Source organism: Salmo salar, chromosome ssa27 (assembly GCF_905237065.1).
Source record: "Salmo salar chromosome ssa27, Ssal_v3.1, whole genome shotgun sequence".
Lineage (NCBI taxonomy): Eukaryota > Metazoa > Chordata > Actinopteri > Salmoniformes > Salmonidae > Salmo > Salmo salar.
The window spans coordinates 12,098,283-12,121,273 of record NC_059468.1 but is presented as its reverse complement, the minus strand read 5'-3'; the positions used below and the strand labels follow the sequence as shown (position 1 = coordinate 12,121,273).

Below are 22,991 nucleotides of genomic sequence, written 5' to 3'. Positions count from 1 at the left end.
ATTGACTCAGTGTGCAGTAATAGTGTTTAACATGTCTACCTCATCTCTGTACCCTACACATACAACTATCTGTAAGGTTCCCCAGTCGAGCAGTGAATTTCAAACACAGATTCAACCACAAAGACCAGAGTTTTTCCAATGCCTCACAAAGAAGGTCACCTATAGGTAGACATTGAATATCCCTTTATGCATGGTGCAGTTATTAATTACACTTTGGATGGTGTATCAATACACCCAGTAACTACAAAAATACAGGCGTCCTTCCTAACTCCATTGTCGGAGGGGAAGGAAACCGCTCAGGACTTTCACCATGAGGCCAACCGCTCAGGATATAAAAGAAACGGAATGGAGCTAAGCACAGGCAAAATCCTAGAGGAAAACCTGGTTCAGTCTGCTTTCCAACAGACACTGGGAGATGAATTCACCTTTCAGCAGGACAATAACCTAACACACAAGGCCAAATCTATACTGGAGTTGCATACCAAGAAGACATTGTATGTTCCTGAGTGGCACAGTTACAGTTTTGACTTAAATATACTTGAACATCTATGGCAAGACCTGAAAATGGTTGTCCAGCGATGATCAACAACCAATTTGACAGAGCTTGAAGAATTTGTAATAATGGGCAAATGTTGTACAATCCAGGTGCAGAAAGCTCTTAAAGACTTACCCAGAAAGACTCACAGCTGTAATCACTGCCAAAGGGGCTTCTACAAAGTATTGTTACTCAGGGGTGTGAATACTTATTTTCAATACATTTGCAAAAATGTCTAAAAACATTTTTTCACTTTGCCATTATGGGGTATTGTGTGTAGATGGGTGAGAAACCAAATCAATTTAATCCTTTTTGAATTCAGGCTGTAACACTACAAAATGTTGAATAAGTCAAGGGGTGTGAATACTTCCTGAAGGCACTGTATCACACATTGCAGATGGAAAGCAAAGATCTAAGCTGTCAAATGGGCTTCGTCAACTCCAAAGGTCAACCCCTATGTTTATCAGTGTATGAATGCTTGGCAATTTCTCTTGTTTCTAAACGTATTTGAGATACATAGGCAGTTTGTGGTGACTGAATGAGGAAATGTTGAAGAGGGGTGTGATTACTCGAAAAATGTAACTACTCATAATTACAAGAGAAGTTCTTATGGAGCAATGCTGAGCCAGCAAATAATGTGTAGATAGCCAAGGAAGTACAAGGTGCACAAAACATCCTTGGGTACAAAATCTCTTAGGTCAATTTTCCATGGACCTTTCAAATCTACAGTAGGCCATACATTTTAGATTCAGAATAGGTATTAGGATGTTTGTATGTGTTTTATAGTATAAATAACATTGAAAAACAATCCTCAATCATGTAGCACTAGTTTCAGCGCTGACTCTTTTGTTTCATTCTCTGTGATGTCATACAGCCCAATAGCCTACATTGCATGAATTCTGAACAAGTATGCCTGCATGTACATGCATGTTTTCACCCTAAAGCGGAGCTTGTGCAGTTCAGTCCTGTTGCCTTGGTTACAGGGATGGGCTTGCACTGGCAATAAATACAACACACCTTGACTCTCAGGTGTGGCAATTGTGTCAGTGCAATTGAGGCTTCGTCATGAGTTCAGCAAAACCATAACGTTTACCTGTTTCACTCAAAGCTTACTCATTGTACAGTTACTGTACTTTTACAAAGACATTGAAACGTTTGTCGGCCTGTCAACCAAATACCACCAACAAGGTAATGTTACACATTTGTTGCTTTGTATTGTATCTGTGCACATGCATTCCTGTCTCAAGTTTTGTTTATCACTTATTCACATGAATGTAACCCAGACAAAGTTGGTGATATTGGTGCAATTTAATGTGTTCTCACTGGTGTAAGGCTCTTACATTCTACAAGTCATTCTACATTTTCATTATAATACAAGCTTTGAACAAGAAAGTACAAAATGGTGACAGACGGTGGTTGTTGACAGCCTTAGCTTATATACCGTACTGCCTTTATTGCACTCAATACAAATGAACACTGTGCGTTTTCCACTAGAGGCCAGCATAGGAACAAATCCCTCAGTACCCGATCATTTGGCAGAACTGATCAGACATGAACTTGTTGGTGTTACAGTATTTCTTTTTTGACTTGTCCATGACATTCATCATCATTTCTTTTTACACTCATTATTCTCCTCGAATAAAAAATATGAAGTTACAGCTAAAGTTGCTCCTGAGCTGTAATAGCGGTTTTGATTTTTCATTTCGCCGGGCCAAAAGGTTTGCTGTTACTCTGACAACATCTAATCAGGAAACTTGGCACTGAGAACCTGCACAGCAACAACATGGAGCCAAGAGAGGAAGAGAAAGAAATGGAGAAGGAGGACATTTACATTCCCAGGTCAGAGGTTATGGTCATCAGACTGAATTGTTTTTGTTATATTATCAACATACCAAATATCCAAACATTCACAATGAAACACCTACATCTAATAAAAATTCCATAGAAATGTAATTGTTGACCTCTCCAAACATTGTAGGTCACCTCCCAGGAATGCTTATGGCACAGCTGCAGTCTTGGGGAACCCCACATTAGCTGCTGATGACAGACCAGGTAACACTTCAATTCAAATTGCAATGTTGTAACATCACAGTCACTGTTATAAAGCTACATATAAATGAAAATCATGATGATTTAATGTCATGGTAGCCCCGCCCAGCAGCCTGGCTCTGACAGGGCCCCGACTCAGGAAGAAGCGCCTGGTGGCCCCCGCCCTAAGTCTGACGCTGGATCGCAGTGACTCGGCGGTTTCCGACGACTATGCCACAGCTGCCCTCTCTCCCTCCCCTGATGACGAAGATCTGGGGCTGGACATCGACTTGGATGCCATGGAAACGCCCTCGGACAGCGAGTCCCTCCACTTTCCAGTGCACGACGTGGATTTGGAGGGTGAGAACTGCGTGCAGTGGACAGGACAGACTAACAGCCTTTATCTTTGGTTCGTTTCTTCACTCACAGGTCCAAGATCAGCCAATTAACTTATTGAACAACTTTCACTTTGATTATATTTTTCCCATGAGATAGACACAAATAGGCTATTTTGGGCAATTCATAATATATAGCTAGTCCCTTTATATATGCTTTGCATTAGGTGATATTGACCCCATAGATATAATCTATTATAGACAGTACACAACCACTCTCCGTCTATGCATTTTGTTATCTACAGTACTGTATGGGAAATTGACCATTGAAACATTATTCCCATTCACAGATGACCTTCGTCTGGGAGTGGCATCACATTTCCATAAGGCCCGTGGGTCAGTACCAGAGCAGATGGGAGTGGGCTCTCTTGACCAAGACCAGGTGGACAGCCAGGGCACTAGGTGGCGCCGGTTCCGCACAGGAGATCCGCTTCAGGAGAGTCTGGTCAACATGAGTGTACTTGATCCTTTCCTTCGAGTCCTGTCACATGGGGGTGAGTCCAGAATCCCAGCACTCACTTAATCTGTCGCACTTACCTAACCGACATTATGCACGAATGTGAGCTTTTCTCCGGCTCATGGAATTCGGATAATGTGACCGTTTGTTGTGAGATCAACTCGGATGACACAACGAGCATCTTCACTTTTTTTTGCATGTTCATTTTTGCCTCATCCAAATGTTGTTTTCCTTCCAGGTTACTATGGAGAAGGGTCTAATGACATCATTGTGTTCTCTTCCTGCTATCTCCCTGAAAACAACATGGAGAACTACCAGCATGTCATGGACAACCTGTTCAGGTGTGAGAGCTAATTGATGAGAAGCCATAGTCTTAGTAAAACACTATCTGAATTGGCCACTCTTCAGGTCGACATTCCTAACCACAGCACCACTAAACATTGCAGGTACGTTGTGGGAACGTTGGACCTGATGGTGGCGGAGAACTACGTCATTGTGTACCTGTGTGCCATGGCCCAGCGTGACAAGCTTCCCGGCATTGGCTGGCTCAGAGAGTGTTACACCACCGTTGACAGAAGGTTAGTTCTGTTTACTCAAATTGGCTTGGTTTGCGGTCCTATTTCAGAAAACTATATGCCACAGTGAGTAACAAAACGGTACAAAAATATTTTAACTCAACAGTAGCTCATGTCAGCGGAGTCTACAAGTCGTAGGCCACGTTCCAGGCCGAATATATTGCAGTCATCAACATTGCAGCCAGAGTGCTATATTATATGATGTGGTTAGTGGATATGTTCAACACCTATTCAGGCATTGTGAGATCTGGCAACTGCAATGTAGTTGGCCTGGAACACTGCCAAAGTCAAATCCCAAGTTATTTTATTTTATGCCAAGTAATTAAGACTCAAGTAATGAAATCATTGAAATTTGTCTCAGTCGGTGAAAAATAAGTGTCTCAGTGTCGAAAATCTACCAAGCTGGCTATCTGTCAAGACACGGAAGAAGAGCCGGATGTTTTCCGTGTCAACTGCACAGGTGAAAACCAGATGACAGTCCCTTTGGTCTAGTTGGTCTGCTGTACTGATCTTCAGAAACTCATCACGTATGAAGTACTTTGCCCTGGTGACACGAAGGTCCTCCCCTGGTACTGGTGTTGAAAATTCTGGCATAGTGTAGTGTGCAAATTCTGGGAAATACTCTTCCATTTTTGATTTTCCCTCCAAAACCTTCTCTGCTAGGAGGTCCTGTTTGTTCAGTAAGACCCAGACAGGAAGGGTCCTTAGCCACCTGTTGTTCCAGATGATCTTGAAGAGGTTTAGTGCCTCCTGCAGCCCGTTGGTCTGGCTGTCTTCCTGCATCACCATGTCATAGCTGCTGCTGTCCACCACAAAAATAACATCCCACACGTCTGCGAAACACCGCATCCACTTTCTGCTTTCGTACCTCTGACCTCTAACATTAGATACATGAAAATTGATACCATCCATCTCGAAAAATGTCTCAGACATCCCTGAAGCCTTTTTACTGTTGTTTTGTATGTAATGCATTTTCTCCTCTGCAGTGCGTTCCGCATGTAAACAGCGCATCTGATTTACTATCGTGCGTTGCCCAGATTCATCAGCTCCTAACAGTAGTAACTGGCGCGGGCAAGTTATTTGCTTGTTATGCTCGTCTTCTTGCAGCTGTTTATTAATCCTTTTGTTTGATTCTTTACGTGCCTTCTCAATACGTTGGTCTTTACTGCACAGACAACCCATATTAATTAAATAATACTAGATTCCTAGGCTTGCCTAAGGAAAAAATACAGAAATTAAGAAAATGACAGTGTTACAACAGACCCCTTCCCCCGTAAACTGTCACTCTGGGTCTGACACAGAAAGCATCCTCTGCCACTCTCAGAAGGTTGATTCCTTGAACGTTTTCATTGTGAATCCGCAATGAACTCTTCAAGTGTAATGTCAATGTAAATGTTCAGCAATAAGTCTAAATGCAGGCAGTGAGTTTTCGAATCGAGATTCCCACGATGTCTTACTGTGGCGCCACACTGAACTTTAGCGGTATTTTCTAGAACCGATCGATTTTCCCGAGTAGCCCAGAATTCAAAACTTTGCAGTTCTGTCAAAGCGCAGCCATGGCTAGATGCTCTTCCCTTCACCACAACGATAGTAAAGAAACTACAAGAAAGATAATTCAAAAGTTAACTTCTGAAACAATATTTACACAATTCCACTAAAATGGGGGCATGCGATCATTACACGAAGCTCCTCCTTGATTCGAATGCCTTGCTGTAGCAGCATTGCGCAAATTGTGGATTTATATCCTGTATTTCCCAACCTTGTAATTTCCCCTACTCAGCATCTGGTGAAATATGACTCTGTTTGTGGTAACTTGTTGTTTGTGTTAGGAGTTTGTGTCGAAGCAGAATTATTGTATTGAATATGAATAGACCCAGGGTGTGGTGCTTAATTAATGTCCAACTTGCTCTGACTGGCTGTACACAAATGAGGGCAAACACTCCACCTTAAACCTGTTGATTTGTAGTATTCTATGGTCCCTTCTTTTTTATATATTTTTTATTTCACTAGGCAAGTCCGTTAAGAAAAAACATCTTATTTTACAATGATTACATTTTAGTCATTTAGCAGACGCTCTTATCCAGAGCGACTTACAGTAGTGAATGCATACATTTCATACATTTTTTTTTCGTACTGGCCCCCGTGGGAATCGAACCCACAACCCTGCCGTTGCAAACACCATGCTCTACCAACTGAGCCACAAATGGAAGAGTATTTCCCTGAATTTGCACAGTCCTGAGTATACAAGAACAGTGCCAGGGGATGACCTTCGTGTCACCAGGGCAAAGTATTTCACCATCATTGTATAACATCATATTTTATTTTATTCAGCTGGGCAATTTGTTTTATTAATGATATAGTAGTGTCCCTACTCAAAGTCAAGTCAGCCTAGTAGTTAATTAGTCTGGCTAACGCCTAATTCTTGAAGTCCTCCTGACTTCAGAGTCGGGAATTACTTTTTGATGTTGTTGGCGTTGATAATGGAGGGGGCTGTGCTTTTACTGCTTGGCCCCCCTCTGTGTATTTTTCACTCAAACACCCACAGGCACAGCCACATACAGCCCCCTTCCATTACAATGTTTGGAATTTCAAATCTAAACAACGAGAGCTCTCAACCCCTGAGAATTTTTTTAAATAAAATCAAAAATAACGAAATCCATTGCACAATTTTTGAGCGAATATTGCATTAACAAATGGCCTCCTATCCAGGCCAGTGTGGTCACAGCTCTGTGCTGTGAGTCACATGGATCAGCCAGGTTAGTAGTTGATAGCCTGATCCACCATCCACCACTGTTGCGCTCTCGTGTAGTGAAACAGAATTGAAGCTACCAAGACGAGTCTCAAGCCATCACATTTATGACTGATCCTGATCTAACTCAAGTCTGCACTTCATTAGGTAATTACTATGTAACTATTTAACTATAGTACCAGTCAAAAGTTTGGACACCTACTCATTCAAGGGTTTTTCTTTATATTTTTACATTGTAGAATAATAGTGAAGACATCAAAACTATGAAATAGCACATATGGAATCATGTACTAACCAAAAAAGTGTTCAACAAATATTTTATGTTTTATATTCTTCAAAGAAGCCACCCTTTGCCTTGATGACAGCTTTGCACACTCTTGGCATTCTCTCAACCAGCTCCATGAGGAATGCGTTTCCATCAGCCTTGAAGGAGTTCCCACATATGCTGAGCACTTGTTGGCGGATTTTTCTTCCCTCTGCGGTCCAAATAGCCCATACACAGCCTGGAGGTGTGTTTTGGGTCATTGTCCTGTTGAAATACAAATGATAGTCCCACTAAGCGCAAACCAGATGGGATGGCGAATCGCAGCAGAATGCTGTGGTAGCCAAGCTGGTTAAGTGTGCTTTGAATTCAAAATAAATCACAGACAGTGTCACCAGCAAAGCACCCCCACACCATCACACCTCCTCCTCAATGCTTCACGGTGGGAACTACACATGCGGAGATCATCCGTTCACCTACTCTGCATCTCACAAAGACACAGCGGTTGGAACCAAAAATCTCAAATTTGGAGTCATCAGACCAAAGGACAGATTTCCACTGGTCTAATGCCCATTGCTTGTGTTCCTTTGCCCAAACAAGTCTCTTTTTCTTATTGGTGATTCACGCAGTCTCCTCTGAACAGTTGATGTTGAGATGTGTCTGTTACTTGAACTATGTGAAGCATTTATTTGGCCTGCAATTTCTGAGGCTGGCAACTCTAATGAACTTATCCTCTGCAGCAGAGGTAACTCTGAGTCTTCTTTTCCTGTGGCGGTCATCATGAGAGCCAGTTTCATCATAGCGCTTGATGGTTTTGGTGACTGCACTTGAAGAAACTTTAAAAGTTGTTAATGTTCCGAATTGACTGACCTTCATGTCTTAAAGTAAAGATGGACTGTCGTTTTTCTTTGCTTATTTGAGCTGTTCTTGCCATAATATGGACTTGTTTTTTTAACAAATAGGGCTACATTCTGTATACCACCCCTACCTGTATACCACAAATAAACTTTTAACAGGGCACACCTGTTAATTGAAATGCATTCCAGGTGACTACCTCATGAAGCTGGTTGAGAGCATACCAAGAGTGTGCAAAGCTGTCATCAAGGCAAAGGGAGAGAATGGCACCGGAGGGGATGGCTGCCGTTTTACGGACTCCTAACCAACTGTGCTATTGTGTATAACGTGTGCACTGGGAGTCGGGAAGCAAGTTCAGGGAGTGAATCATTTAATGAATGAACGAAACATAATACAAAACAAGAAACACGAACAACGCACAGACAGGAATCTGAAACAGAATCAATGACACCTGGGGAAGGAACCAAAGGGAGTGACATATATATAAGGCAGATAATCAAGGAGGTGATGGAGTCCAGGTGAGTGTCATTATACGCAGATGCATGTAACGATGGTGACAGGTGTGCGCCATAACGAGCAGCCTGGTGACCTAGAGGCCGGAGAGGGAGCACACGTGACATTGTGTTCATTTTTTTGCGTTGTTTGTAACTTTAAAAAAAAACTTATTTAGTACATAATGTTGCTGCTACTGTCTCTTATGGCCGAAAATAACTTCTGGACATCAGAACAGCGATTACTCACCTCGAACTGGACCAAAAAAAATATTTAATGATTCTGACAGGAAGAATATACTGCTTTCTCGGGAATGGGCCCAAATCCCGTCATTTGCATGAAGAAAAGACAGAGGAAAAGGGAGCGGAGGTCAGGCTGCCTGCTGAGAATTCGTAGGTGAGTGAGTAAACCCCCACTACCCTCCATTCTATTGGCCAACGTGCAGTCATTGGAAAACAAAATGGATAATATACGATCAAGAGTATCCTACCAACGGGACATTAAAAACTGTAATATCTTACATTTCACTGAGTCATGGCTGAACGACAACACAGATAATATAGAGCTGGTGGGATTTTCCATGCATCGGCAGGACAGAGAAGCTACGTCTGGTAAGAGGAGCGCCGGGGTGTGTGTCTATTTGTCAATAACAGCTGGCGCATGATGTTAAAGAAGTCTCGAGGTATTGCACGCCTTATGATAAGCTGTAGACCACAGTATCTACCAAGAGAGTTCTCATTTATTATAAGGGCACAAGGCGAGACCCAGATGCAGACACAATGGTAGTGTACAGGCAAAAGGTCAAAACTCAGTGTCCAGTAGGTACCGAAGGGCGGGCAGGCTTGAGGTCAGGGCAGGCAGAATGGTCAGGCAGGCCGGTATGGAGTCCAGAAAACAGGCAAGGGTCAAAACCAGGAGGACTAGCAAAGAAGTGAAAAAGGAGTACGGGAAAAAACACGCTGGTTGACTTGACAAACATACAAGATAAACTGGCACAGAGAGACAGGAAACACAGGGATAAATACACTGGGGAAAATAAGCGACACCTGGAGGGGGTGGAGACAATCACAAGGACAGGTAAAACAGATCAGGGTGTGACATCTATATTATTCGTAGCCATCTATTTACCACCACAAACCGATGCTGGCACTAAGACCGCACTCAACCAGCTATATAAGGCCATAAGAAAACCAAAAAATGTGACTCCAACATTATCATTAAGTTTGCTGATGACACAACAGTGGTAGGCCTGATTACCGACAATGATGAGACAGCCTATATGGAGGTGGTCAGAGACCTGGCAGTGTGGTGTCAGGACAACAACCTCCCTCAATGTGATCAAGACAAAGGAGCTTATCGTGGACTATAGGAAAAGAAGGGCCGAACAGGCCCCAATCAACATTGACCGGGCTGTAGGGGAGCGGGTCGAGAGTTTCAAGTTCCTTGGTGTCCACATCACCAACAAACTATTATGGTCCAAACACACCAAGACAGTTGTGAAGAGTGCACGACAACACCTTTACCCCCTCGAGACTGAAAAGATTTGGCATGGGTCCCCAGATCCTCAAAAACTTCTACAGCTGCACCATCGAGAGCATCCTGACCGGTTGCATCACCGCCTGGTATGGCAACTCCTCGGCATCTGACCGCAAGGCGCTACAGAGGGTAGTGTGTACGGCCCAGTACATCACTGGGGTCAAGCTTCCTGCCATCCAGGACCTATATACTAGGCGCTGTCAAAGGAAAGTCAAAAAAAATTGTAAAAGACTCTAGTCACCCAAGTTACAGACTGTTCTCTCTGCTCCACCCCCATCCCCCCCATTTGTTTTTACACTGCTGCTACTCACTGTTTATTATCTATGCATAGTCACTTTACCTCTACCTACATGTACAAATTACCTCAACTAACCTGTACCCCTGCATATTGACTCAGTACTGGTACCCCCTGTATATCGCCTCGTTATTGTTGTTCTATTGTGTTACTTTATATTATTTTTTACTTTAGTTTATTTGGTAAATATTTTCTTAACTCTTTCTTGAACTGCACTGTTGGTTAAGGGCTTGTAAGTAAGCATTTCACGGTAAGGTCTACACCTGTTGAATTCGGCACATGTGAGAAATAGAGTTTGATTTGGATTTGATTTGGATTTGGTTGGCTACTTTGAAGAAATCTAAAATCTATTTAGATTTTTTAAACACTTTTTTTGGTTACTACATGATTCCATATTTGTTATTTCATAATTTTGATGTCTTCACTATTATTCTACAATGTATAAAATAGTAAAAATTAAGAAAAACCATGAAATGAGTAGGCGTGTCCACCACCGTTGTGTTCTCGTGTAGTGAAACAGAATAGAAGCTACCAAGACGAGTCTGAAGCCATCACATTGGTGACTTGTCTTGATCTAATACAAGTCTGCACCTCATTAGGTAATTGCTATGTAATTACTATTTAACTATATCACAAAGTTATACCAGGAGGCTACTTTTATACCAATACCAGTACTTTTAATAAATAAACAACTTAAAACAGCAGACAGTAAAATAAAGTTAAACCTTCAATAAATATTCCCAAATAATACCATGCGTACTTTAAAAAAATAGTGTTTGAGAGTTTGAATTTTCTGTGAAGCAACCATATGTACTTATACAGTATAAAAAGTAACCCACAGCAAGTAGCTGGCAATAATAGTGTCACATTGGGACTTAGCATCCTTAGCAAGTTTACGAAAGCCTGCTTTGGCACTCCTTCTTCAGCCAGAGGATGGCATCAAAACCAAAGTATAATTTTGAGTTTCCTCCTGACTTCCCGCACAGCCAACCTACAGTTCTCAGGCTAAGAGGTAGTAGATTCCAGGGTTTTGTTCATTAGGCACAAAACGGAAGAAAATGGACTGAAACTAGGATGGACTACATGAAAAACACTCACATAGTCATTTTCCGTTGGAAAACGTTTTTAAAACGTTTTACATTGAGTGCCCTAATGGAAAGAGTGTTGTTTTTTTCAGGATGGTTACAGCAGTGTCCAAAGGCTTCTGTACAGCATGGCTACTAACATAATCCCTCATATTTCCAGAAAGCTTTGATGCTGTAAACCTTGACCTGGGTCTAATCCTAATAATGTAACTAAATGTTTGGATCCAGTAAAGGTATCAAGTGAACTGCAGGAGGAAAAAAGCTGCTAAGACCATCACACTGACCTTGTATGTTGTTGAAATGAGTGTCTCAACTTGATTTCCCTTTATATTATTTATATTATTATATGTATTTATTATATTAGTATATTTATTTATTTATTATATTTATATTATTATATCCTATTTCCCTTTATACAAATATGTGTAAGGAATTATCCAAGAAAAACCCTGCAGGGATTTCTAGAGGTTACCTATAGTTCAGACACTCATTTGTTTGTGATATGGTTTTGGACCCTTTCTTTGAACATTTACATTTTAGTCATTTAGCAGATGCCTTTATCCAGAAGGACTTAACAGTTACTACATTCATCTTAAGATAGCTAGGTGGGACAAAAACAACATATCCCACGGGGGACCAGTACGGTAAGTCGCTCTGGATAAGAGCGTCTGCTAAATGACTAAAATGTAAATGTAAATATCAGGGGGAAGCTGGTTCCACCATTAGGGTGCCAGGACAGAGAAGAGCTTGGACTGTGCTGAGTGGGAGCTGCCCTCCCATACGGGTGGGAGGGCCAAAAGACCAAAGATGGCAGAACGGAGAACTCGGGTTGGGGTGTAGGGTTTGAGCATAGCCTGAAGGTAGGGAAGGGCAGTTCCTCTTGCTGCTCCGTAGGCAAGTAACATGATCTTGTAGTGAATGCGGGCTTCGAATGGAAGCCAGTGGAATGTGCAGAGGAGCGGGGCGACATGGGAGAATTTGGGAAAGTTTAACACTAGGCAGGCTGCAGCGTTCTGGATAAGTTGCAGGGGTTTAATGGCACAAGCGGGGAGCCCAACCAACAGCAAGTTGCAGTAGTCCAGATGGGAGATGACAAGTGCCTAGATTAGGACCTGTGCAGCTTCCTGTGTGAGGTAGGGTCGTACTCTACAGATGTTATAGAGCATGAACCTGCAGGAGCGAGTCACTGCTTTCATGTTTGCAGAGAACGACAGGGTGTTGTCCAGGGTCACACCAAGGTTCTTTGCACTCTGGGAGGGTCACACTGTGGAGTTGTCAGCCGTGATGGAGAGGTCATGGAGCGGGCAGGCCTTCCCCTGGAGGAAGAGCAGCTCTGTCTTGTTGAGGTTGAGCTTGAGATGGTGGGCCGACATCCAAGCTGAGGAGTGACCTTCCAGGTAGGATGCAATCCAAGAGTGTGCAGAGCCTGAGACACCCAGCCCTGAGAGGGTGGAGAGGAGGATCTGATGGCTCATGATGTCAAATGCAGCGGATAGATCTAGAAGGATGAGAACAGAGGAGAGAGAGTCAGCTTTGGCAGTGCGGAAAGCCACCATGACACAGAGAAGAGCAGTCTCGGTTGAGTGACCCATCTTGAAGCCTGACTGGTTATGGTCAAGAACATCATTCTGAGAGCGATAGCGAGAGAGTTTGTCTGAGACAGCGGGCTCAAGTGTTTTGGAAAGAAAAGAAAGAAGGGATACCGGTCTGTAGTTTTTGACGTCATAGGGGTTGAGTGTTGGTTTCTTGTGGAGTGGAGCGACTCCGGCCATTTGAAGTCAGAGGGATTGATGAGGGAAGCCAGTGAGTTGATGAGGGGAGTGAGGATTGGAGAAGGTCTCCAGAGATGATCTGGAGAAGGGAGGAGGGGATGGGGTCGAGTGGGCAGTTTGTCGGGCGGCCGGACACTAGTCGCAGGATTTCATCTGAAGAGAGAGGGGAGAAAGAGGTCAAGGCGTAGGGTAGTTCTGTGTGAGTGGGACCAGTTGACTCAATAGGCTGAGTGAAGGAGGAGCAGATGTTGTCAACCTTCTTTTCAAAGTGGTTAACAAAGTCGTCCGCAGAGGGGGAGGAGGGAGGGGGTTGAGGATTAAGGAGGGAGGAGATGGTGGAAAAGAGTTTCCTAGGGTTAGAGGCAGAAGCTGAAATGTAGAGTGATAGAAAGTGGTTTTAGCAACGGAAACAGAGGAAGAGCATGTAGAGAGGAGGGCGTGACAGGATGGTAGATCCTCCAGAAGTTTTGTTTTCCTCAATTTTCACTCAGCTGCACACATGCCTGTTCTGTAAACTCACAATGTGTCACTCAGCTACTGAGCAGGAGGGGAGGGCCGAGCCAGCCGGGAGGAAAGAGGACAGTGCGAGTCATTGGATGCGGAAAGGCAGGATAATAGGGTTGAACAGGCAGAGTCAGGAGACAAGACAGAGAACGATTTAGCAAAGGGAGAGATGATATGATAGAAGAGGAGATAGTAGTGGGAGAGAGAGAGCAAAGATTGCGATGGCGTATGACCATCTGGGTAGGGGATGAGTGGTGTGCATTTGACAGTTTTCCAGACAAGATTAAGTGTTTGTGGATGAAAAAGCTCTTTCAATAGTTCTACATTGAGCATGCTTTTCAGTCCAGGAGTAGGGCTCACCTGTGTCTGGAAAACCGACATTATTCTTTGTGATGTTTTCTCCAATAGAGCTGGTGTTTTGACACCTGACAGTCTCTAGCCAACTTCCCCTCTCACTTCCTGTTGTGACTTGGCCCATGAACAGTATCAGTCAAAAGTTTGGACACACTGACTCATTCCAAGGTTTTTCTTTATTTTTATTATTGTCTACATTGTAGAATAATAGTGAAGACATCAAAACTATGAAATAACACATATGGAATCATTTAGCAACCAAAAAAGTGTTAAACAAATCAAAATATATTTTATATTTGAGATTCTTCAAAGGAGCCAGCCTTTGCCTTGATGACAGCATTGCACACTCTTGGCATTCTCTCAACCAACTTCATGAGGAATGCTTTTCCAACAGTCTTGAATGAGTTCCCACATATGCGGAGCACTTGTTGGCTGCTTTTCCTTCACTCTGCATTCCAACTCATCCCAAAACATCTCAATTGGGTTGAGGTCGGGGGATTGTGGAGACCAGGTCTTCTGATGCAGCACTCCATCACTCTCCTTCTTGGTCAAATAGCCCTTACACAGCCTGAATGTGTGTTTGGTGTCATTGTCCTGTTGAAAAACAAATTATAGTCCCACTAAGTGCAAACCAGATGGGATGGCGTATCGCTGCAGAATGCTGTGGTAGCCTTGCTGGTTAAGTGTGCCTTGAATGCTAAATAAAGCACCCCCACACCATCACACCTCCTCCTCCATGCTTCATGGTGGGAACCACACATGCAGAGATCATCCGTTCACCTACTCTGCGTCTCACAAAGACACGGCGGTTGGAACCAAAAATCCCAATTTTGGACTCATCAGACCAAAGGACAGATTTCCACAGGTCTAATGTCCATTGCTCGAGTTTCTTGGCCCAAGCCAATGTAACAGTGTAGGTTCCGTCCCTCTCTTTGCCCCAACCTGGGCTCGAACCAGGGACCCTTGCACACATCAACAACTGACACCGACGAAGCATCGTGCCACAAAAGCCACGGCTCTTGCAACGCAAGGGGAACAACCACTTCAGGTCTCAGAGCGAGTGACGTCACTGATTGAAACGCTATTAGCGCGCACCACCGCTAACTAACTAGCCATTTCACATCGGTTACACTCACCCCCCTTTTGACCTCCTCCTTTTCTGCAGCAACCAATGATCCGGGTCAACAGCATCAATGTAACAGTGTAGGTTCCGTCCCTCTCCTCGCCCCAACCTGGGCTCGAACCAGGAACCCTTGCACACATCAACAACTGACACCCACCGAAGCATCGTTACCCATCGCGCCACAAAAGCCGCGGCCCTTGCAGCGCAAGGGGAACACCTACTTAAGGTCGCAGAGCGAGTGACTTCACCGATTGAAACGCTACTAGCGCGCACCACCGCTAACTAGCTAGCCATTTCACATCGGTTGCACTCACCCCCCTTTTGACCTCCTCCTTTTCCGCAGCAACCAATGATCCGGGTCACGGCACCAGTGTAACAGATGTATATCGTACTCTCCTTGCGTTGTGTTTTCTCCTAATAAATCACATCAGCCAGTGGTCCCAGTTGAGCATCATTTATTCCTGTTGTTAAATGGGAAACAGCACGGTAGTTGTGCAGGGCTTAATGATACTGATGGCTGTCGATGGCAAAATCCCTTGCATCACATTTTCGTACTGGGTCACAAAATACAAAAATACAATACAAAATATAACCTGTGTAAATACCTGTTGTTAAATGGGAAACAGCACGGTAGTTGTGCAGGGCTTAATGATACTGATGGCTGTCGATGGCAAAATCTGTAGCATGAAGACAACTGTGTTAGCAGTGGGCTTATGTGACCATTACATCGGTGTATGCTAGCTAACACACTTATCTACAGCAATCATATGCCAAAGCACATTCCAGAAAGCCCCTCAATCCCTAACAGGTACCATATACTCACACATGTATAAATCAGTAACGTACAGCAAACTTGTACACATTGTAAAATATAAAATATAAAACAGTATTCAGAACATGACCTACCCCTTGCATCACATTTTCATACTGGGAAGACCTGACGTTCGCGATCTCCCCCTATCTGCAAGCGGGGCCAATCACAACACACCTTATTGTCATCAGTTGAACCAACCAATAAGAATGCTTGAACATTAAGTACCAATTTCTTTAGAGGCAAGTGGAAACATAACCAACCCTGTTACACCAAGCAAGTCTCTTCTTATTGGTGTCCTTTAATAGTCTTTGCAGCATTTCGACCATGAAGGCCTGATTCACGCAGTCTCCTCTGAACAGTTGATGTTGAGATGTATCTGTTACTTGAACTCTGTGAAGCATTTATTTGGGCTGCAATCTGAGGTGCAGTTAACTCTATTGAACTTATCCTCTGCAGAAGAGGTAACTCTGGGTCTTCCTTCCAGTAGCTCTTGATGGTTTTTGCGACTGCACCTGAAGAAACGTTAAAAGTTCTTGTAATTTTCCGAATTGACTGACCTTGATGTCATAAAGTAATGATGGACTGTCGTTTATCTTTGCTTATTTGAGCTGTAATATGGACTTGGTCTTTTACCAAATATGGCTATCTTCTGTATACCAATGAAGCTGGTTGAGAATGCCAAGAGTGTGCAAAGCTGTCGTCAAGGCAACGGGTGGTTATTTTTTAACAATCTAAAGTATAACATATATTTGTATTTGTTTAACACTTTTTTGGTTACTACATGATTCCATATGTGTTATTTCATAGTTTTGATGTCTTCACTATTTTTCTACAATCTAGAAAATAGTCAAAACACTTTGACCGGTACTGTAAGTGAGAGAGGTAGACCCCTTACTTAACAGTTTGCGCCTGTCTGGGGAGTCACACAGACTGGGCCCCAAATAACCTTTGGAGGCACTAAAGTAACCTTTGGTAGAGATACGTGTCTAATGGACAGGTTTAAACCGTCAATCATGGTGATGTGAGAGAGGTAGTGTAAATTTACAGAAGATACACTGACCGATTTGAATGAACAACTGTTACCTTTACTCTTAAACTTGATTCTGTTTCTCTCGTAGGTTGAGGAAGAATCTGAAAGGTCTATACATCGTACACCCAACCTGGTACATCAAGGCCCTGATCACCATCATCAAGCCCTTCATCAGGTGAGGACCACCATCCCCTGAGACACCAAGTCCAGTCTGTCAGGGTTGCTGTTGTTGTTGTTGAGTCAATGGGCCCTGTTACTCTATGAAGCACAAGGGACATCTATAGAACAATGGCCATAGCACTGTTTGAGCAGCCGCCCTGATCTTGTAGCTGTAATAGTACAAATCTTAATTGTATATTTATTTCATCTAAACGATGCTGCCCACTACTGTATCTTTATGTTTTTACATGTAGGCTCTGTGCCGTCACACAAAACTAATGGCTTCCGATCCCGTCATCCTCACAGCTCCAAATTCAGTCGGAAGCTTCAGTTTATCGACAGCCTTCGGGAGCTGTCCCAGCACATCCCTATTGAGCGTGTGCAGATCCCCGACTGCGTCAGACAGTGAGTGACACCATCAGACTCTCTCATGCCACGTTCAAAACACTTGGGAACTTGGAACTCGGAAATCTCTGACTTCTGACCTCAGTGTGTTTAAGACAACTGTGAACTTGTAAAAAATGTAGCACCGACTAGGAAAAATATTTTTGAGTGGTCAACTCAGAATTCCAAGTCGGGAACTAAGGTCTCTTTCTACAGCTCCTACTTTCCGACCTTAAGATCACTGAAGTCATTATTTGACCTCGCTTTTTTCAGAGTTCCCAGTACTCTTGAAAGCACCATCACACATTCACAACAAGCTACATTAATGAACCAATAAATGGGAAAGCCCATCACCTCATATGTTTATTGTGTGACTAATATCTAGTTATTCTTAATCACTCTTTGGCTACCATTGAGCAAATCAAAGTATTAATTTCAAACAGAAAGAAAACAGTGAGACCTATTATGATGATTCATGAAAATGTATTGGCTGTGTTTATTGTTTTTCAGTCCAGTTCAATATATTTCCATTCACACAGGTTTGACGAGAATATGGACAGGTGATATACTGAAAATGGTGATCTGGACCACAGTGTAAGGTACATGAAGCCAAAACAGTGGACTAAAAAGGATCAAATCTGGCAACCGATGACTTGACACTGAGGATGAACCTGGCTGCCCAATCTTACATCAGTTGTCCTATGAGACAACTTTAACCAAAGTATCTACTGAAGGACCACAAGTAGAAACACTGAGCTCCAAAAGTATTGAGACTGTAACCACGTTTCCATCCAGTTTTTATACAGTAAAGTCATACCATATAAACAAAATACCAACAGCTGATGGAAACAGGAAGTTTCGGTACAACGTTATAAATGCAGACAGATAATTTGTTCGTTCGACATGCTGGGATATTTTAGTGTCATTAAAATTAATCATGTGAGAAATGGCAGTGGAAACGCCTTCATGCACAAATATTGATATAATAACCATCACATCGAAGTAAACTTGGAGTCACGCAATGTTTTGGGGTGTGGTCCTCCCGCTACAACTCAGGAAACCATACAGATTATTAGGCTACAGATGAAGTGATGAATTTTACAGGGGGGTGAAAGTGCAATGTGATCTTTATGCTCCTTTCCAATAAATATTGAGGTTCTTATTCTGGTGACATGATGATCAGTGCTTGACTGCCATTTTTGACCAATAAAAATATTCTCACCTCTTATCCATAATAATCTCATCATGTAGACCTAAAGCCAATTTATGCTGGCTCTGCATATGTGATTCTTACAGCGGATGTGAAGCAATTGCAGGGCCTCTGAAGGCTTGTGGAGGCCAAATCGAGCTCCGTACCGCATCGCTGTGAGCCTCACAAAATTTGTGAAAATGCAGAGGGCTCCGTATAGCTCCGTATTGACATGATTGGTTGACGGTAGATGTGGGCGGGAGGTCCTGTATCAACACAAAGTCACATCCTTGACAACTCCCTTCACAACAACTCTGTTCCGCAAAGCTCAAGAAGTATGAATGTCCTGACTTCTGCAGAGACCATATAGCAGTAAATGCTGTACGGCCACTGCAGATGATGGATTGACCATGCAGAGCCTTTTAACCCAGCACAGCCTACCCGCACTGTATCTGCAAGCTGTTGGCTAGAGTGCAGGTGCCAAGACCAGAGTATGCACATTTGCTATTTAATGCAACAGTTGTGTGTGCACTACATTATCGCGCACTGTCAATTTTGTGGAAACACACCACTGGTGGGAAAATGCACACATTTTCTTTATGCAGATTCTAGAGTATTAGCATGAAAATCTGTAGCCAGTTGGATCGGAACCTAGCGAGTGACACGTTTTGTTGTTTTGGCTCTCCACTCCAGCACTTGGATTTGATATGGATACAATACAATGACTATTAAAGTACAGACTGTCAGCTTTAATTTGAGGGCATTTTCATCCATATCGGGTGAACCGTTTAGAAACTACAGCACTTTCTGGACATAGTTCCCCCATTTTAGGGCATCAAAAGTATTGGGACAAATTCATTACACTACCATTCAAAAGTTTGGGGTCACTTAGAAATGTCCTTGTTTTGAAAGAAAAGAAAAGCACATTTTTTGTCCATTAAAATAACATCTTTATTGATCAGAAATACAGTGTAGACATTGTTAATGTTGTAAATGACAATTGTAGCTGAAAACAGCAGGTTTTTTGTGGAATATCTACATAGGCGGCATTGTCAGCAACCATCACTCCTGTGTTCCAATGGCACGTTGTATTAGCTAATCCAAGTTTATCATTTTAAAAGGCTAATTGATCATTAGAAAACCCTTTTGCAATTATGTTAGCACAGCTGAAAACTGTTGTTCTGATTAAAGAAGCAATAAAACTGGCATTCTTTAGAGTAGTTGAGTATCTGGAGCATCAGCATTTGTGGGTTCGATTACAGGCTCAAAATGTCCAGAAACAAATAACTTTCTTCTGAAACTGGTCAGTCTATTCTTGTTCTGAGAAATGAAGGCTATTCCATACGAGAAATTGCCAAGAAACTGAAGATCTTGTACAACGCTGTGTACTACTCCCTTCACAGAACAGAGCAAACTGGCCCTAACCAGAATAGAAAGAAGAGTGGGAGGCCCCGGTGCACAACTGAGCAAGAGGACAAGTACATTAGAGTGTCTAGTTTGAGAAACAGACACCTCACAAGTCCTCAACTGGCAGCTTCATTAAATAGTACCCGCAAAACACCAGTCTCAACGTCAACAGTGAAGAGGCGACTCTGGGATTCTGTGTCTGTGTTCTTTTTCCCATCTTAATCTTTTATTTTTATTGGCCAGTCTGAGATATGCTTTTTTCTTTGCAACTCTGCCTAGGAGGCCAGCATCCCGCAGTCGCCTCTGCACTGTTGACGTTGAGACTGGTGTTTTGCGGGTACTATTTAATGAAGCTGCCAGTTGAGGACTTGTGAGGCGTCTGTTTCTCAAACGAGGCACTAATATACTTGGCAAGTTTGATCTTTCATCTCACTTTACACCAGTTAATCATTTTTTATCAGATCATTTATGATCCATTCATATGGAGGGGCGCAATTTTGGTTTTAGAAGCGGGGGGGACATTTTTTTTGTTCTTTTTTTCGGATAAACACTCCAAACAGCCTACCCGACCGCTCGGAGGACTCCGCATGGTCCTAAAACACAACGTTGCCTTGTTTTGTATCACATTCCAATGATAAAACTGGGGGGGGGGGGACAAAAATGCAATTTCAGAATGTGGGGGGGACATGTCCCCACTGAAAGTTGCACCCCTGCTCATATGACATTATTGGATAATTCTTTGTGTTTGTTTTTTTCCTATTCCATATCCAGATGACTGTTCACTGTCTTTAGACAATGAAGTTCATTATTGTAATACACTATCTAAAATATATTTTATTGTAATGCTCTGTCAACGTTGATAAGGGTGTGTGTTTAAATAACAGGTGATGATATCACTGACTGATGATGTCTTTATTGATTCATCCATCTGCAATAAAACAAAATTAACTGAGATAAAGGGTGTATCAGACAAATTGCTTACAAAGCTGGTGTATCAGGGTCATGCTCTCAGAATATTAAGGAAACCTTCCATTAAAAACACCAAATATTAGTAATGTTCAAAGAACGTTCTAAGAATATTATTTAAAAACATATACACTGAGTACACAAAACATTCCATGACATAGACTGACCAGGTGAACCCAGGGGAAAGCTATGATCCTTTATTGATGTCACTCGTTAAATCCACTTCAATCAGTGTAGATGAAAGGGAGGAGACAGGATAAAGAAGTATTTTTAACACTTTTAACACAGACGATTGAGACATGGATTGTGTATGTGTGCCATTCAGAGGGTGAATGGGCAAGATAAAATATTTTCGCGCCTTTGAACGGGGTATGGTAGTAGGTGCCAGGCGCACTGGTTTGTGTCAAGAACTGCAACGCTGCTGGGTTTTCAACACTCAACAGTTTGTGTGTATCAACAATGGTCCACCACCCAAAGCACATCCAGCCAACTCGACACAACTGTGGGAAGCATTGGAATCAACATGGACCAGCATCCCTGTGGAACGCTTTCGACACCTTGTAAAGTCCATGTCCCGACGAATTGAGTCTGTTCTGAGGGCAAAAGGGGGGGGTGCAACTCAATATTAGGAAGGTGTTCTTAATGTTTGGTGTGCTCAGTGTTCATTGTTAAGTATGTTCAGGTGTGTTGACTGCGCCCAGTAAATTGGCCAACCCTGATCTTAATGAGTGCTTGTTTCCCTTGAAATGGGGTCTGTTTGAACAGACTAAAATTAACGTGGCATACTAGCTCCATCCTGGTGGTGTAGTGGAGTAATTCCATGGATAGAGAACAGAATCTCACTGATGCCGTGCCACAATAAAAAATATGCGTTTGAATGGTTAAGCAAATGAATAGCCATGTACTTCAGCATCCAATCTGTTATTGGAGTTCAAAACAGTTAACCTAAGCTAGCAGTGTTATTAAATATTATTGAAAGATATTCTCAGAATGTTATTTAATTACTTTCCAATAACCTAAAATTTCTGTTCTCAGAACGTTGCTAAAACCTCCCAAGGAAAACCATCACGGAACAATAATAAAACATTCTCAGAACCTAATTGCAACCTCCCAGAACAGTCAAAAAGTTAAAAAACAAACAAAAAAAACAATTAGTTTTACTGGTCAGGAAACGTATGGATTTGTTCCCAGAACCAATGAGAAACCAAAGACTTGCGTTCCCACAACTTCCAAGGAACCAAGTGTGGTAGCTGGGAAGCAACCTGTTTTATATTTATCATCATTGACTATTACTGCTTAAATTACACTGAACAAAAATATAAAACTCAACATGCAACCATTTAAAAGATTTTACTGAGTTACAGTTTATATAAGGAAAAATAAGGAAAATAAATTAATTAGACCCTAATCTATGGTTTTCACATGACTTGGAATACAGATCTGCATCTGTTGGTCACAGACACCTTAAAAGTAGGGACATGGATCAGAAAACCAGCCAGTATCTGGTGACCACTATTTGCCTCATGCGGCACAAAATCTCCTTTGTATAGAGTTGATCAGGCTGTTAATTGTGGGCTGTTGAATGTTGTCCCAATCCTCTTCAATTGCTGTGCGAAGTTGATGGATATTGGCAGGAACTGGAACACACTGTTGTACATGTCAATCCAGAGCACCCCAAACATGCTCAACAGGTGACATGTCTGGTGAGTATGCAGGGAAAGGAAGAACTGTGACATGTTCAGCTTCCAGGAATTGTGTACAGATCCCTGCAACATGGGGCTGTACATTATCATGCTGAAACATGAATTGATGGATGAATGGCACAACAATTGGCCTCAGGATCTCATCACGGTATCTCTTTTTTTAATTTTACCTTTATTTAACTAGGCAAGTCAGTTAAGAACAAATTCTTATTTTCAATGATGGCCTAGGAACAGTGGGTTAACTGCCTTGTTCAGGGGCAGAACGACAGATTTGTACCTTGCCAGCTCGGGGATTCGATCTTGCAACCTTTCGGTTACTGGC

General features: G+C 42.5%; 2 protein-coding genes across 5 annotated transcripts; one reads left to right on the top strand and one right to left on the bottom strand.

Moving 5' to 3' along the window:
* Positions 1 to 1,540: 1,540 nt before the first annotated feature.
* LOC106588343 (BCL2/adenovirus E1B 19 kDa protein-interacting protein 2) lies at positions 1,541 to 18,632 on the top strand. 4 transcript variants are annotated; one of them, XR_006762355.1, is made up of 10 exons: positions 1,541 to 1,723; positions 2,254 to 2,374; positions 2,514 to 2,587; positions 2,684 to 2,923; positions 3,249 to 3,452; positions 3,654 to 3,756; positions 3,862 to 3,993; positions 16,950 to 17,036; positions 17,275 to 17,425; positions 17,944 to 18,632. XR_006762355.1 is itself a non-coding variant. In XM_014177228.2 (10 exons), the coding sequence occupies exons 2-10, from the start codon at positions 2,319 to 2,321 to the stop codon at positions 17,966 to 17,968; spliced, it is 1,020 nt and encodes a 339-aa protein (XP_014032703.2). In that variant the 5' UTR covers positions 1,542 to 1,723; positions 2,254 to 2,318; the 3' UTR covers positions 17,969 to 18,632. The 4 variants fall into 4 exon arrangements, 2 of the variants coding, with proteins under 2 accessions (XP_014032703.2, XP_014032702.2); XM_014177228.2 differs by having other exon boundaries at positions 1,542 to 1,723; positions 17,327 to 17,425; XM_014177227.2 differs by having other exon boundaries at positions 1,548 to 1,723; positions 2,189 to 2,374; positions 17,327 to 17,425.
* Positions 1,825 to 5,172, bottom strand: LOC123730911 (guanine nucleotide-binding protein G(s) subunit alpha). Its single transcript, XM_045709494.1, has one exon. The coding sequence runs from the start codon at positions 5,170 to 5,172 to the stop codon at positions 4,348 to 4,350; it is 825 nt and encodes a 274-aa protein (XP_045565450.1). The 3' UTR covers positions 1,825 to 4,347.
* Positions 18,633 to 22,991: the final 4,359 nt, after the last annotated feature.